Source organism: Sciurus carolinensis, chromosome 16 (genome assembly GCF_902686445.1).
Source record: "Sciurus carolinensis chromosome 16, mSciCar1.2, whole genome shotgun sequence".
NCBI classification, from domain to species: domain Eukaryota; kingdom Metazoa; phylum Chordata; class Mammalia; order Rodentia; family Sciuridae; genus Sciurus; species Sciurus carolinensis.
Window position 1 is genome coordinate 67,655,121 of NC_062228.1, and position 12,731 is coordinate 67,667,851.

Sequence of the window (12,731 nt, forward strand, 5' to 3'; positions counted from 1 at the left end):
GTGGGGAGCGCCGCTGCCTCCAGAGTTCAGTGGCGACTGCCGTGCGGCGGGACCCGGGTGAGCGCCTAGACCTGGAGCGGGGAGGGGCGGCGCGTCCTTGGCCCAGGCCCGGGTCCGCCCTGCGGCGCGGGGTGCGGCGGGCGGAAGCTCGGCCGGCGGGAGGCTCAGAGGGCGAACGGGCGGGCACCGCGGGGCCGGAGCCGCCGAGCGCCGGTTCCGCCCCTGCGCGGCCTGGCGCTTCCGCGGTCCTGGTCCCGGGCTTCTGAACGTTGCCCCGGGACGCCGAGGGCAGCCCGGCCCTCTGAGCTCTTGACACCCAGCCACGCGCCCATTGGCGTGCGCGGCTCCGGGCCTCGAGGCCCGCCCGCCCCGGCCTACTTCCTGGGACCCTGAAGGAAGCCGAGCCCGGGTTCCATGTGGAGGCCGCGTCACCGAGGAGGTCCGCAAGGGAGGGACCCGTGGCCGGGTGAGCGGGGTCCTCGGCTGACAAGGGAAGGAATGTCCTCACCGCCCGAGACAGAGGGCTACCTAGGAGCTGGTGCGTTGGAGGGAGACCTGGGCAGTGCGAGAGGCGGGGTGGAGAGGCCTTGGGAGTGAAGCAAGGCACACTCGGGGAGGACGGGGCCACGCCCAGCGTGGGGCAGCGGCTCTGGTTCATTTGTGGAGGGACCTCGCTAGGGCCAGGTCTAGAGGCGGACTCAGGTCAGGCTTGCAGGACCGCGCGGTGTTTTTAGCCTCTGGCCAGTTGCCTTCCCTTTGTTGACAAGGGCGGGCTGGTGTCTGGGAACGTTATTCCCGTGGCTGTGCACAGACTTATGATTTATATGGGCCGATCCGCTGAATGTGCCACCACAACCATATAGGAAAAGACAGTATTTATTAAGACACATAAAGTATATACAAAAGGAAAACCACCCCAGGTAGCATACCAACTCAGCACGGGAGAGACATCACGGGCATTTCGCAGCCTACACAACCAAAGAAAGCAGTCTTGTCACCTTTGAGTTCTTCTCATTCTTAAATACCCCGGAGTAAACATAAAGTTATTGTCTGGAGCCACTGGGCTCAGTGCCGTCAGTACGTTTGGTCTCCAGACCTGGTTCTGGCCAGCAGCCAGGCCTTGAGAGCAGAAACCAGATGTCTTTAAGTTTTTTTTTTTTTTTTTTTTTTTTTTTTTTTTTTTTTTTTTAATGTTCTCAGAGAGCTTATCTGTCCTTGAACAGAGGCACTGCCAGACCACTAAGTTTCTCATGCAAGTTGTTTACTGCTTGCCCTGATTTCACTTTTTGAAAACACTCTTAAACAGGACTCCAATTTTCTCTACAGCTGGGTTGCTCAGGCGTTGCTTGCTTACACTCACGGGCGTTTGCTGCATTCCAGTGGATAATGGGCACTTCTCGTTTGAGACGCAAATCTTTCTTTTTCTGTATCACCAATTCCTACCTTAGCATGGAAAAACTCCCATTTCTGGTACCCAATCCGAACAGGGGTGGAAGAATATCTCAGACGAACACATGCTTAGCATGTGCAAGCCTCTGTTCAGTCCCCAACACTAAAAGAAAAAAAAAAAAAATGTAAACACTGTCTTAGAAGTTTGATGCCTATTCTAGAGGTAATAGGAAGTGTGGATCACAGGAGGAAGGTGTTTACCAAGGTCTTAACAATCTCCATCTGTCTGCAGAGCAGACTGACTGCAGGTGAGGTAGGAAGAAGATCAGGGTGGAGGCTGCTGCGATAGTCGAGGTGAGGGTTAATGAACTAAAGTCATAGTTAAGAAGATGTAGTTGAATCTGCATATGTGTATTTAAAGGGAGCAACCAGCACCAATTTTTTTTCAAATGAGGAAAAAGAATTATCAAAAGAAACAACTAGATGATTTATGGATGGTGAGTCAGGGAAGCAGGATTCAGGGATGCCACAGGTTTTTGATATTTTTTTAAAAAGCTGCAGGGATAAAAGCTTCATCAACTGAAATGAAGAAGCTGGGAATTGAGAGTAGTTTTCATTGGAGATATTGGACAGTTTGTTTTGGCCATGTTTTAAAGACTGAGATGTTTTAGAGACTAGAGGTGTTAGGTGGCAGATGAAGACCTAGAGCTGGAAATCTGGGAAGTGGTTTGGGATACAGACATCCAAAACATGGTGGCTATTATGTGGACAGAGTTGAGTGAGTTGTGGGTCATGCCAGAAGAATAATGCCTGGATTGTTGTTGTAAAACTATGGTGACCAAGAAGTAGATGGTAAGATGTGTGAACTGGATTTCTTTCTTGGGTACCTGTGGGTGATGGCGGTAAGTGGCCATGAATGAGGGGAGGTATGTAGATGATAGAATAGTTTGACAGGTGAACCAACACTTCCAAGAGAAGGGTGGACATGCAGTGAATTCAGATGCATAGGAGAGCAAGTGGGCACTCAGGCTGGAAATGGTGCTTATTCTCTTTGATTTTGTGAAGAAATTGGTGTGACCTGGGACATTTTGTTCAAGCTATAGGATAAGGTCAGGGTCAAATGTGATTATCTGTGAGAGTCACAAAGTGTGGGCTTGGTGAGTAGTGAGGCTGGGCTTTGAATGAGGGTTAGGTGACAGGAGAAGTGTGGCTGCTGAGGGGTCATCAGCAAATGTAGCACAGCGGAAAGGGCCATGGGTATCTGTTCTGTGAAACTAAGTCTGAGGCATGGAATTTTCTGACTGGGAGGCATTCCTCCAAGCTTTTGGGGTTGCTATCAGTACTAGGCTGCCATTGAAGGCAGTATAACACTGGATCCTTTTTGAATCTACCAAACATACCCCAGATGCTATCTTCCATGTTGTGGTATAAGTCAAAAAATTAAGACCTGATATTTATGCTGCCTTGACATCTGGCTAAAACAGTAAGTAACCTGAGTGCAAATTCCTTTTCCTAGTCTACTGTGGATAAACTTTCTTCGCCCAATAAACCCTTCTTTTCAAGGAAACTAGAACAAGTCTTTTTTTTTTTAATTGTTTTCAAGTAGTGGGTTTCAGTTTTCTGCCAATCTTTATTCAAACAACCAGTTCCACCCTCCTCTGGGCACTGCACAGGGGATTCTCCTCTCCTCTCCTTTTCTTTTCTTTTCTTTTCTTTCTTTCTTTCTTTTTTTCTTTCAAGTGCTGGGGATTAAACCCTTAGGGAGTACTCTATGACTGAGCAACATCCCCAGCCCTTTTTATTTCTTTGAGACAAGGTCCTCCTGAGTTGCCTTGGCTTGCTTGAATTTTTTTTCCTCCTGCCACAACCTCCCTGTTGATGTGCCCCACTACACCCAAATTGGTTTTTCCTTCTTGATACTGTGAAATTCACATCCCAGCTCTAAGCTGTTCATTCCTTCCTGGAGTACTGGCCCCATATGTGGAGTGTGGTATCACTTACTAACTTAAGTGTACACGGTTAATAAACTGCTCTAGATCTCTGGTCATCACAACTATAGGTCATCCACTCTTTCACAACAGAGTGATGAAGAGATGATCAAGGCCTAAATATCATGTAGGGAGGCCAGAGAGATTGTGGTATGTGGTCAAGGGGGTGGTGGTCACAGTCATGTGCTGTCAGATCTGGAGGTGTAAGGAGTATGTAGTTTAAATGATGATTTGCATTTGAGGTGGGAATATGCCCATGCCGACAGGGCCCCAGTATTGAGACTTCAGTAGGCTTGGTCATAACAGGGAATATTTTAGAATGAGCAGATCGATTCTCTCAGGTTCACAGCTTAGGTGTACATTTGTTTGTGTTACTGATGATTACACCCCAGGACCAGTGGACCCACAAGTAAACAGTAGCCCTACTTGCCTGGTTTCTCCTCTGAGTTGGATAACTTTGAAGGAATATGGGCATGGGGTAGACATATCAGGAGATGAATTGGGGGGCTCTTTGAAAGGAGCTGTTTGATTCCATCTATCTTCATCTTGGCAGGTAACTGTGACTTTTGAAGATGTGGCCGTGTACTTCTCTTGGAGGGAATGGAATCTCCTTGATGAAACTCAGAAACATCTGTACCATGATGTGATCCTAGAGAATTTGGCACTTGTAACCTGCCTGGGTAAGATCCTTGTGTCTATCTCTGTGCCTTTACCTCATTTATCCACTTCCTTTTCTCCAGGTTAGGTCTATCCTCACATCAGGACCATGAGCAGTTTCCTTCCTCTATTCCCTGGGAAGGGCTGTGGTTGGTGGGGCTGAGTTTCTACATTGCCATATCTCTGAACTCCATGGCAACTACAGACCTCACCCATTCTTTTACCACTTTATCTACAGTGTTTCCCAACATTGCTCTCCACATATTGTGTCATAAGCAGTCCTTGATGGTCAGCTGCTCTTCTGCTCTCACATTTTCTTGGGTGTAGACATGCCTCTACTTAATTCATATGTCAGCAGAAGACAAAAATCCCACTAAAAGTTATAGAGGAACAAGCTGTAGACTTTGCCACTTTCTGTGTTCCCATGGTATATTTTTCAACTTATGAGTGTCCTCTGTCCTTTGATCTTTTAGAGCAGTTCTGTTAGGCATCCCTATCCTCAATCTGAACTCAATCCACTGAGTCTAAAAACAAAATCTCACCAAAGTCAACATGGCCTTCATCAGCATTTTCTTTCAGGTTGTTGGTGTGAACGAGAGGATGAGGAGACAACTTCTCAGCAGAGTGTTTCTGCACAGAGTGTCACAGATTAGGTCTCTCAAGACCCATGCTGCCCAGAAGACCCCTTCCTGTGAGATATGTGGCCCAGTCTTGAGAGATATTTTTTTACTTGGTTGAGCGGCACCATGAACAGAAACCATATGTGGGTGAGTCATGTGGGCAATGATTACAGTTCACAGCATATCTTCATCAGCACCAAAAGTAGCACATTGAGGAGAAACCCTTCAGAAGCAGTGTGAGTGGAGACTCACTTCTGAACAACTGCAGATTCCTGGTGTCCAAGAAACTATTTACCTGCAGAGAAGTTGGGAAGTACTTGCTGGTGAGCTCAGGATTTCTCCAGCAACAGGCCACTCAAACTGAAGAGAAGTCCAACAGAACTGAGTACACAATGGCTTTTCACAGTGTAAAAAGTTATTACAGCTGGGAAAAATACATGAGAACTTCAAACTACAAACAAGAACTTGTTAAGCACCAGAGTGTCCTCAATAGGGAAAGATGTTACCTATGTGGTGAATGTGGGAAATCCTTCAGTACCAACTGTAACCTCAGTTATCATTCAAGATTTCACACCTTAGAAAAGCCATTCGAATGTGTGGAATGTGGGAAATCCTACCAGCAAAGCTCTAACCTGATCACACACCGAAGAGTTCACACTGGAGTAAGACCTCATCAATGTAGTGAATGTGGAAAACTATTTATTAGGAAGTATAACCTCTTTATACACCAAAGGGTTCACATTGGTGAAAGGCTGTATGAGTGTAGTGAATGTGGGAAAGCCTTTAGCCATAGCTCTAGCCTTGTTACACATCTGAGAATTCACACTGGAAAAAGGCCTTATGAGTGCAGTGATTATGGAAAATCTTTTAGCCATAGTTCTAGCCTCATTACACACCAAGAGAGTTCACACTGGAACAAGGCCTTATGAGTGCCAGGAATGTGGGAAGTCATTTACTTATAGCTCCATACTCCTTCAACACCAGAGAGTACATACTGGAGAAAGGCCTTATGAGTGCAGTGAATGTGGGAAAGCCTTTAGCCAGAGATCTAGCCTTATGAGACACCAGAGAAGTCACACAGGAGAAAGGCCTTATGAGTGCACTGAGTGTAGGAAAGCCTTCAGCCATCACTCTAACCTCATTAAACACCAAAGAATTCACACTGGAGAAAAGCCTTTTGAGTGCAGTGAATGTGGAAAATCCTTTGACCAGAGCTCCAACCTGAAGGAACACCTGAGTTCACAGGGAATGACCTTATGAATGCAGTGAATGTGGAAAGTCCTTTACCTTGAGCTCCAGTCTCCTAAAACACCAGAATGTTCACAAGGGTTAGAGGCCTTTTGGTCATACAAGTAGGGCTGTTACAGACTGAATTGTATCCCTGCAAAGTGTTCAATGCCTTATCTCCATGTGGATGTTTATAGAAAGGGCCTTTAAGATGGTAATTAAGGTTAAATGAAGTCATAAGGATAGGACCCCAATCCAGTATGAGTGGTGTTCTTTGAAGAAGAGTAAGCAATACCAGGGAACTCTCTGCAAGATGTCCACAAGTCAGGGAACCCAGCCCTGTCAGGGTCCTGACTGGAATTTCACCACCCTGGATTGTGATCAGTCTTTTTCAAGCTGCCCAATCTGAGGCTTTGCTATGGCAGACTAAACTAATGGATATTTTGGTTTATGAGTGACTAGGAATTCACAGCTGCATTTGGGGTGCCCAGAAAGAGGAGAGAGGAACATTTTCCCAGTTGGAGCTATGAGTTGGTTATCCATTTTGTGTGGAAGAATAAGTATCCCAAGATGACCATATCCATACCAATTTCATGTTAGTCAAATTTCTAACATATGGTGGGCTCAGCTAAGTTCTTTCTTCTTAGAACTGTGTTCCTTACTTCCTATTCATGAAGACTCATGTACTTAGGGTTCTTAGCTACCTTTCTGGGTATTTGTGTCATTCTCACTATGTAACCCTATTAATCTACATTAGTCACAACTCACCTCACTCCACAACTTCTCATGTAGTTTCCAGACCTCTTGTAGACAGTCACTGCACTTAAGAGGTGACATAATGACTTCCCAGCAAGGTGAGATAATTGAGTCCAAACTCTATGTTCATCTGCCCACATTCCACACTTGAAAATCTAACATCTCAGCTGATATCCTTGCAGCAAATGCCAGTTCAGTGAATTCACACTGGAATAGTATTCCTAGGTAAGTATCACATACTTAGGGGAAAAGATTCCACTTCCTAGGGTGTTTTGTGATATTCCTGTGGACTGGAATTGTTGAGTTGATTGTCAGCTTTGGAAAGAACAAATGAATTGCAAGTTGAGATGAAAGTCACAACTTATACCTCATGCCAAATTGACAAGTCTGCACAAGAAGAAAAACAAATACACTAAAATATTTAAAAGGATTATTTTCTTCTTAAATAAGTGTAATTCATTGCAAATTGGGGCTCAAGTTTAAAATAAAAATGTATTTTTGATGGATCTTCAAAACTTAAAAGCAAAACAAGATCACAACTAAAATAATCACAAAGGAACTTCATTACAGGAATTTCCCTAATGTTTCCATACTCCTACAAATCACATGAAGTCATAAGGTATAGGGCAAACAGTTTTGAGAAAGCCGTTCATTGTATAGAATGAAGTACAATGAGAGAACTTCGAAATGGAGAAAAATGGTAATCTTTTTGTATAAATTTCTTAAATTATACATAAGCAGGACATTTGACATCACATAAAAAGTAACAAAAGTCCTATTAGAGAAGACCTACAAATTGAAATTTTGCCCACAGTCCTCGCTCCCCACATAGGTCGCCTTCTCCACTATCCAATAAAGGCGAGGCATGGGGTGCTTCCTGCAGCGTCGTGCTGGGTGGAATTTCCACCGGTTGTGGTGTAGCCAGGGTTTGGACTTCAGTTGATTGGCCTTGGTTTAGAAGATCACAGGTGATGGCGCTGGACAGGGGCCACAGGGACTGGGCATGGTGGATGGCAGAGAGCGGGCTGGAATTGGGGGGTGACCCAGGTGCTCCAGCTCCAAGGGACAGTGAGAGTTGTGCCTGCAGTGGACACTGTTATTGCTTCAGAACACCGAGGGTCTGGGCTGAGAACAAGAGAGGGAAAAGTCTTTTCTTGGGCTTTGTCCTAAAAAACTGTCCAGAGGAACAGCCCAGAGGGGTAATGACAGTAAGTACAGGGGGATTCAACTCTCCTACAGGCCACATAGCAGGTTAAAGTTAGTAGCATGGACCAAAGTCCAGAGGTAATTCTTCATTCCATGTACCCTGGCTCCAGGGCTAGGCAGGGGAGCAGGAAAGTTAGCCCAGGGAGCACCATGGTGCTATCTTCTTTCTCAGAACTTCTACAGTATGTCTCTAGTACAGAAGCACTTAGACTCTACAGAGATGAGTGGAGAATATCCAGAACATCACTGGTTCTGATGCCTCCCACATGATCTCTGGGACCTAGGACTTTTGGCCCGATTCTCTTGCAGTCACTCTTTGGGCCATGGGACCTTGAACATATCCTAAGCTGACTCCTGAGTCCAGGCTGGGGTTTCTACAGATCAGTTCCTGTTGTTGGCAATGGAATGAGATGTAGAAGTTATTCTAGGTGTAGGTACAAGTATTTGCAGATGCTTGTGGGTGAAACTGGTCAAGGGAATTTGGGATCTCCTTTCTTATTCATGGGAACTGAGAGCAGGGGCATGAGTTGGGTCTAGAATGGCTCCTTGATAAATTTTGTGTTTTGGAGGGGATAGAAGCAATGGGAGCATTGGAACAGAGAAGGGAGGTAGCCTCACTTAGATCTCCTCAGGTTCCCTATGACTGAGCATGGAGAAGACCAGATATGAGGGAGATGGTAGCAGTAGTCCAGGTGAGTGCACCAGTATGGTAGCCATGAATGTGGTAGAGGGTTGATTTTTAGATTTTTTTTTAGTAAGTCTTATCAATTTTGATTTTTATTTGAGTGAGAGGTGGAGGAAATTAAAGTGACTGCAAAGTTTTTGGATTTAGGAGCTTGAAGGATGGAAGTTCCACATAGTGGGATGAGGAATTAGTATGATTCATTTTCATTTGGGATTTAAGTTTTATCTACACTAAAGATTTGTGTTTTAGGGAATAAATTAATAGGCATTACACTGGGTGGAACTTCCAGGAGTTGTGGTGGAGCCAGGGGAAGGTAGACATAGAACTTGGACTCTGTGGAGGGGGTCAAGATAGAGACATCTACAAAGATAGTCAGTGATAGTGCATGGACTAGGATGGAGTTATGTCTTTGGCCTGATTACAAAATAAAGCACTGTTGGCCTAATTAAAAATTGTTTTTCACAGTTCTGGAGACTGGGAAGTCAATGATGAAAATGCCAGCATCTTCAGCTCCTGGTGAGGGCCTATTTCCTGACTGGGAACCACTGCCTTTTTGTTGTATGCTCACCTGGCCTTTTATGGTGGGAGTCTGTGTAGAGAACAAGACATATCTCTCTTCCTCTTCCCATAAGGGTACTAATCCATCATGAGGGCCCCACTCTCTTGACATGTTCTTAATCTAATGACTACCCAAAGTCCCACCTACTAATACTATCACATTATGTTTTATTGTGTTAGTGCTTTAACATACAAAATTTGGGAGGACACAGCCTAGAAAAGTAAGTCAAGGAATTTCTGGTCATGATAATAATGTTAATAGACAAAAAGAGTATGGATAGAGGCCACAACTGGGTCTCATTCTTGGATACCATAATGGGCATGTGGAAATCCCAAACAGATGAGGGAGAAAAGGGGCTCTGGCCACTTTATAGGAGAGAGGATGACCTAGTGTGTTGCCAGTTCTTCTGAGGAATGAATATGAGATGAATATGGAGGCTCAGGATTCATTCAGACATAATGATGTGGAAGTCAGGACTAGAGCTCATTTACTCCTCTGTGATATTATAGAGATTTTTCTTATGACTCTTGAATGGGAAGTTTTGGTAGAGTAGATTATTCTTAAGGCACAGTTGGTCATTTAGTAGAGTTACTGGTCCTGGGGTGGAGAGCCACTCAGGAGGTAAGGCAGGTATTTATTTCTAAGTGCAGGGCAAATTGGAATGGACCATGGTATCTAAGATTCACAGATAGCTCTGTGTGGCTGAAGTTGAAGCAGGGATCAGAGGCTGAGAGGTCTTCAGTGGGATTGGGGCAACAGAACCATCATGGATTGATTGGTACTGTAGTCTCTGAATTTGCAAGCAGTTCCTGGTTATCTCAGGCTGATGATGTGTAGGAGCCCATGGAGAGGCCTCTAAGTGGCAGGGTGGTGGTCCCTGTGAGATTTGGTCTGTGTGGGAGAGGTGTGATAGAAAGACTGACATGTAAAAGAAGAGGGAGTTTGAACTGATTGTCCAAAGTTCTTAGCATTGAGGACCTAAAGGTGAATATACTTATATGTGTGACAGTGTTGGACAAAGAAGTGACACATAAAGGTCAGAAAGGTATAGTAGCTAGGGGCCAGAAGTTACAGATGAAGTAAAGTCAGGAAACCATCAAGGATTAAGTGTGTCCTGTGGCATAGGCATCCAAACACTGGGACATAGGTCAAGTTTATATGATCAGAAGAGCCCTTGTGCCTATGGTTGTAGTTCAATGGTATAGGAACCAAGGATAAGGACACACCTTCTGAGCAGAGCTGTCTATAGGAAGAATGTTGCTAATCAGTACTCCAAAGGTAGGTCCATCCACCCAGAAACCTCACTCCTGTGAGATGTATCCCCAGTCTTGGAAGACATTTTGCACCTGGCCAAGCTCCAAGCAAAGGAACCATACTTGGGTAAAACATCAAGAGGCTTCTGATTCAGTGCAAACCTGTAGTTCCTAAAGCATGATGGTGAGGATAAGTCCTTCAGAATGGACATGATTAAGGCCTTGTTTGTGACAAAACTGCAGACTCCATGTTTCTGGGAAACCCTTCACCCGTGAGGAGATTGGAAAGAACTTTACAGTCACCTCAGGCCTTCACAACCAAGCCACTTCCTATTATGAGGGACAATCCAGCAGCCTCAAGGTTGTAGAGCTCTTTAATGGAGGAAAAAAGGCATGCCCAATTGGGTAAATGCAGGAAAGTATACAGCAAGAAAAACAGCAGAAAATATGCACTGGAAGTCTTGGTGAGTTTAGCAAATGTGGTAAAACCTCAAGCTGCAGATACAGAGTTATCAGCAAAAGCAAATTTACATTAGAGAAAGACCATATGAGTGCACTGAATGTGGAAAATGCTTTAGGTACCAATTCCACCTCAGTCAACTGGAGATCTCACACCAGAGCAGACCCATACAAGTGCAGTGAGTGGGAAAATCTTTCAGGAAGAAATACGTCCTCACAGAACATCAGTGTTCACAGTCAAGAAAGGCCTCTGTACATCATAAATATGAAGAGGACCTGGGAGAAGCTTTTGTTGACAGCTCATGACACTGTTGCCATTGAAAACCCTGCCGATGTCAGTGTCATATCCACTAGGAATACTTGCAGTGGACTGTTCTGAAGTTTGCTGCTGCCACTGGAGTCACTCCTATTGTTGGCTGTTTCACTCCTGGAACCTTAACTAACCAGATCCAGGCAGCCTTCTGGGATCCACACCATCTGGTGGTCACTGATCCCAGAGCTGACCACCAGCTTCTTATAGAATCATGTCAATCTGCCTACCATTGCTCTGTGTAACAAAGACTCTCCTCTGCACTACCTGGACATTTCCATTCTATGCAAGAATAAGGGAGCTCACTCTGTGGGTCTCATGTGGTGGATGCTGACCCGAGAAGTTCTGTGCATACATGGCACCATTTCCCATGAACACCCATGGGAAGTTGTGCCTGATCTCTATTTCTACAGAGATTGAAAAGGAAGAGCAGGCTGCTACTGAAAAAGCTATGACCAAGGAGGAATTTCAGGGTGAATGGACTGCTTCAGCTCCTGAGTTCACTGCTAGTTAACCTGAGGTTGCAGACTGGTCTGAAGGTGTGCAGGTGCCCACTGTGCCTACCCAGCAGTGTCCTACAGAAAACTGGAGTGCCCAGTCAGCCACTGAAGACTGTTCTGCAGCTCCCACTGCTCAGGTCACTGAATAGATAGGAACAACCACCAAGGGGTCTTGAGCTATTCTGCAGACACTTTTTTTTGGGGGGGGGGTGCTGGGGATCGAACCCCGGGCCTTGTGCTTGCAAGTATAATGACCCAGGAGAAAAGTCTTTGTGAGGAGTCTTCCTCAATTGTGTGTGTTGGGATATGTGCCCCAGCATCCAAGGATTCCTCATAAGCTTCAGGTATATGAGAAGTATGAGTAACTGTGTCATACTTTTTAAACCCACCCAGAGATCTTACCACATCAATATTCCTGCCAGTTTCTGTGACTGAAGCTATGTCATTTCTAATCAGGCAGATCCACCTAGTGTACATTGTTTTCCACCACACTATGTTCAGAGAATCAGACCTCTATATCTTCCATTTGTTGGAGGAAATCATGAATATGCTGAGTTCTTAGGGAAGCTCTCATTCTCATTTCTCTGACTTGTTATGACATGTACGTAACTCTCTTTTGGCTCAAAGGACTCAATCAGAGCTCTGCTGCCAGCTTGCAGAAAAGAACCCAGGTTATAGTTGTGACATTATTTAACTTTCAAGTCCTCAAACTAGGAACTGCCTATTGAACTTTGCACTTATTTGTGCAATAAGAAAGCATTTTTACTTTAGTCTCAAAGTTTGGAAAGTTCTTTTCACTGTGGTGTAAATTGAAATTAAAATAGGACTTTGGAAGTTTGTAGTAGTAAACAGTTTTTGTGGGGACCCCAACTTTGTGAGCTACTGAGGAAAGAGTATGATGGCAAAAATGTAGCCTTTGCTCTAGAGTTTAGGCATAGTTACTTGGAATTATTAGAACCCAGTACAATAGGAAAGAGGCAGAGAAGCAGACAAGTCACAGAAAAAACAAACCGTGATGAGAAAGACCTGGAATATAAATGCATGTTGGCTTAATAAGATACTGGGGCAAAACTTTAAAGTGCCATAATGCATTTTCTGGGTGGAATGTGGAGAAAGGTGCTA

The 12,731-nt window shown here is 44.8% G+C and overlaps 1 protein-coding gene across 1 annotated transcript; it reads left to right on the top strand.

Annotated features, from left to right (window-relative positions):
• The first annotated feature begins 68 nt into the window (after window positions 1–68).
• LOC124966597 (zinc finger protein 256-like) lies at window positions 69–6,833 on the top strand. Its single transcript, XM_047528020.1, is given in 4 exon segments — window positions 69–538; window positions 3,931–4,057; window positions 4,614–5,550; window positions 5,552–6,833. Coding segments are annotated over 2 exon segments (867 nt in total). The 5' UTR covers window positions 69–538; window positions 3,931–4,057; window positions 4,614–5,046; the 3' UTR covers window positions 5,915–6,833.
• Window positions 6,834–12,731: the final 5,898 nt, after the last annotated feature.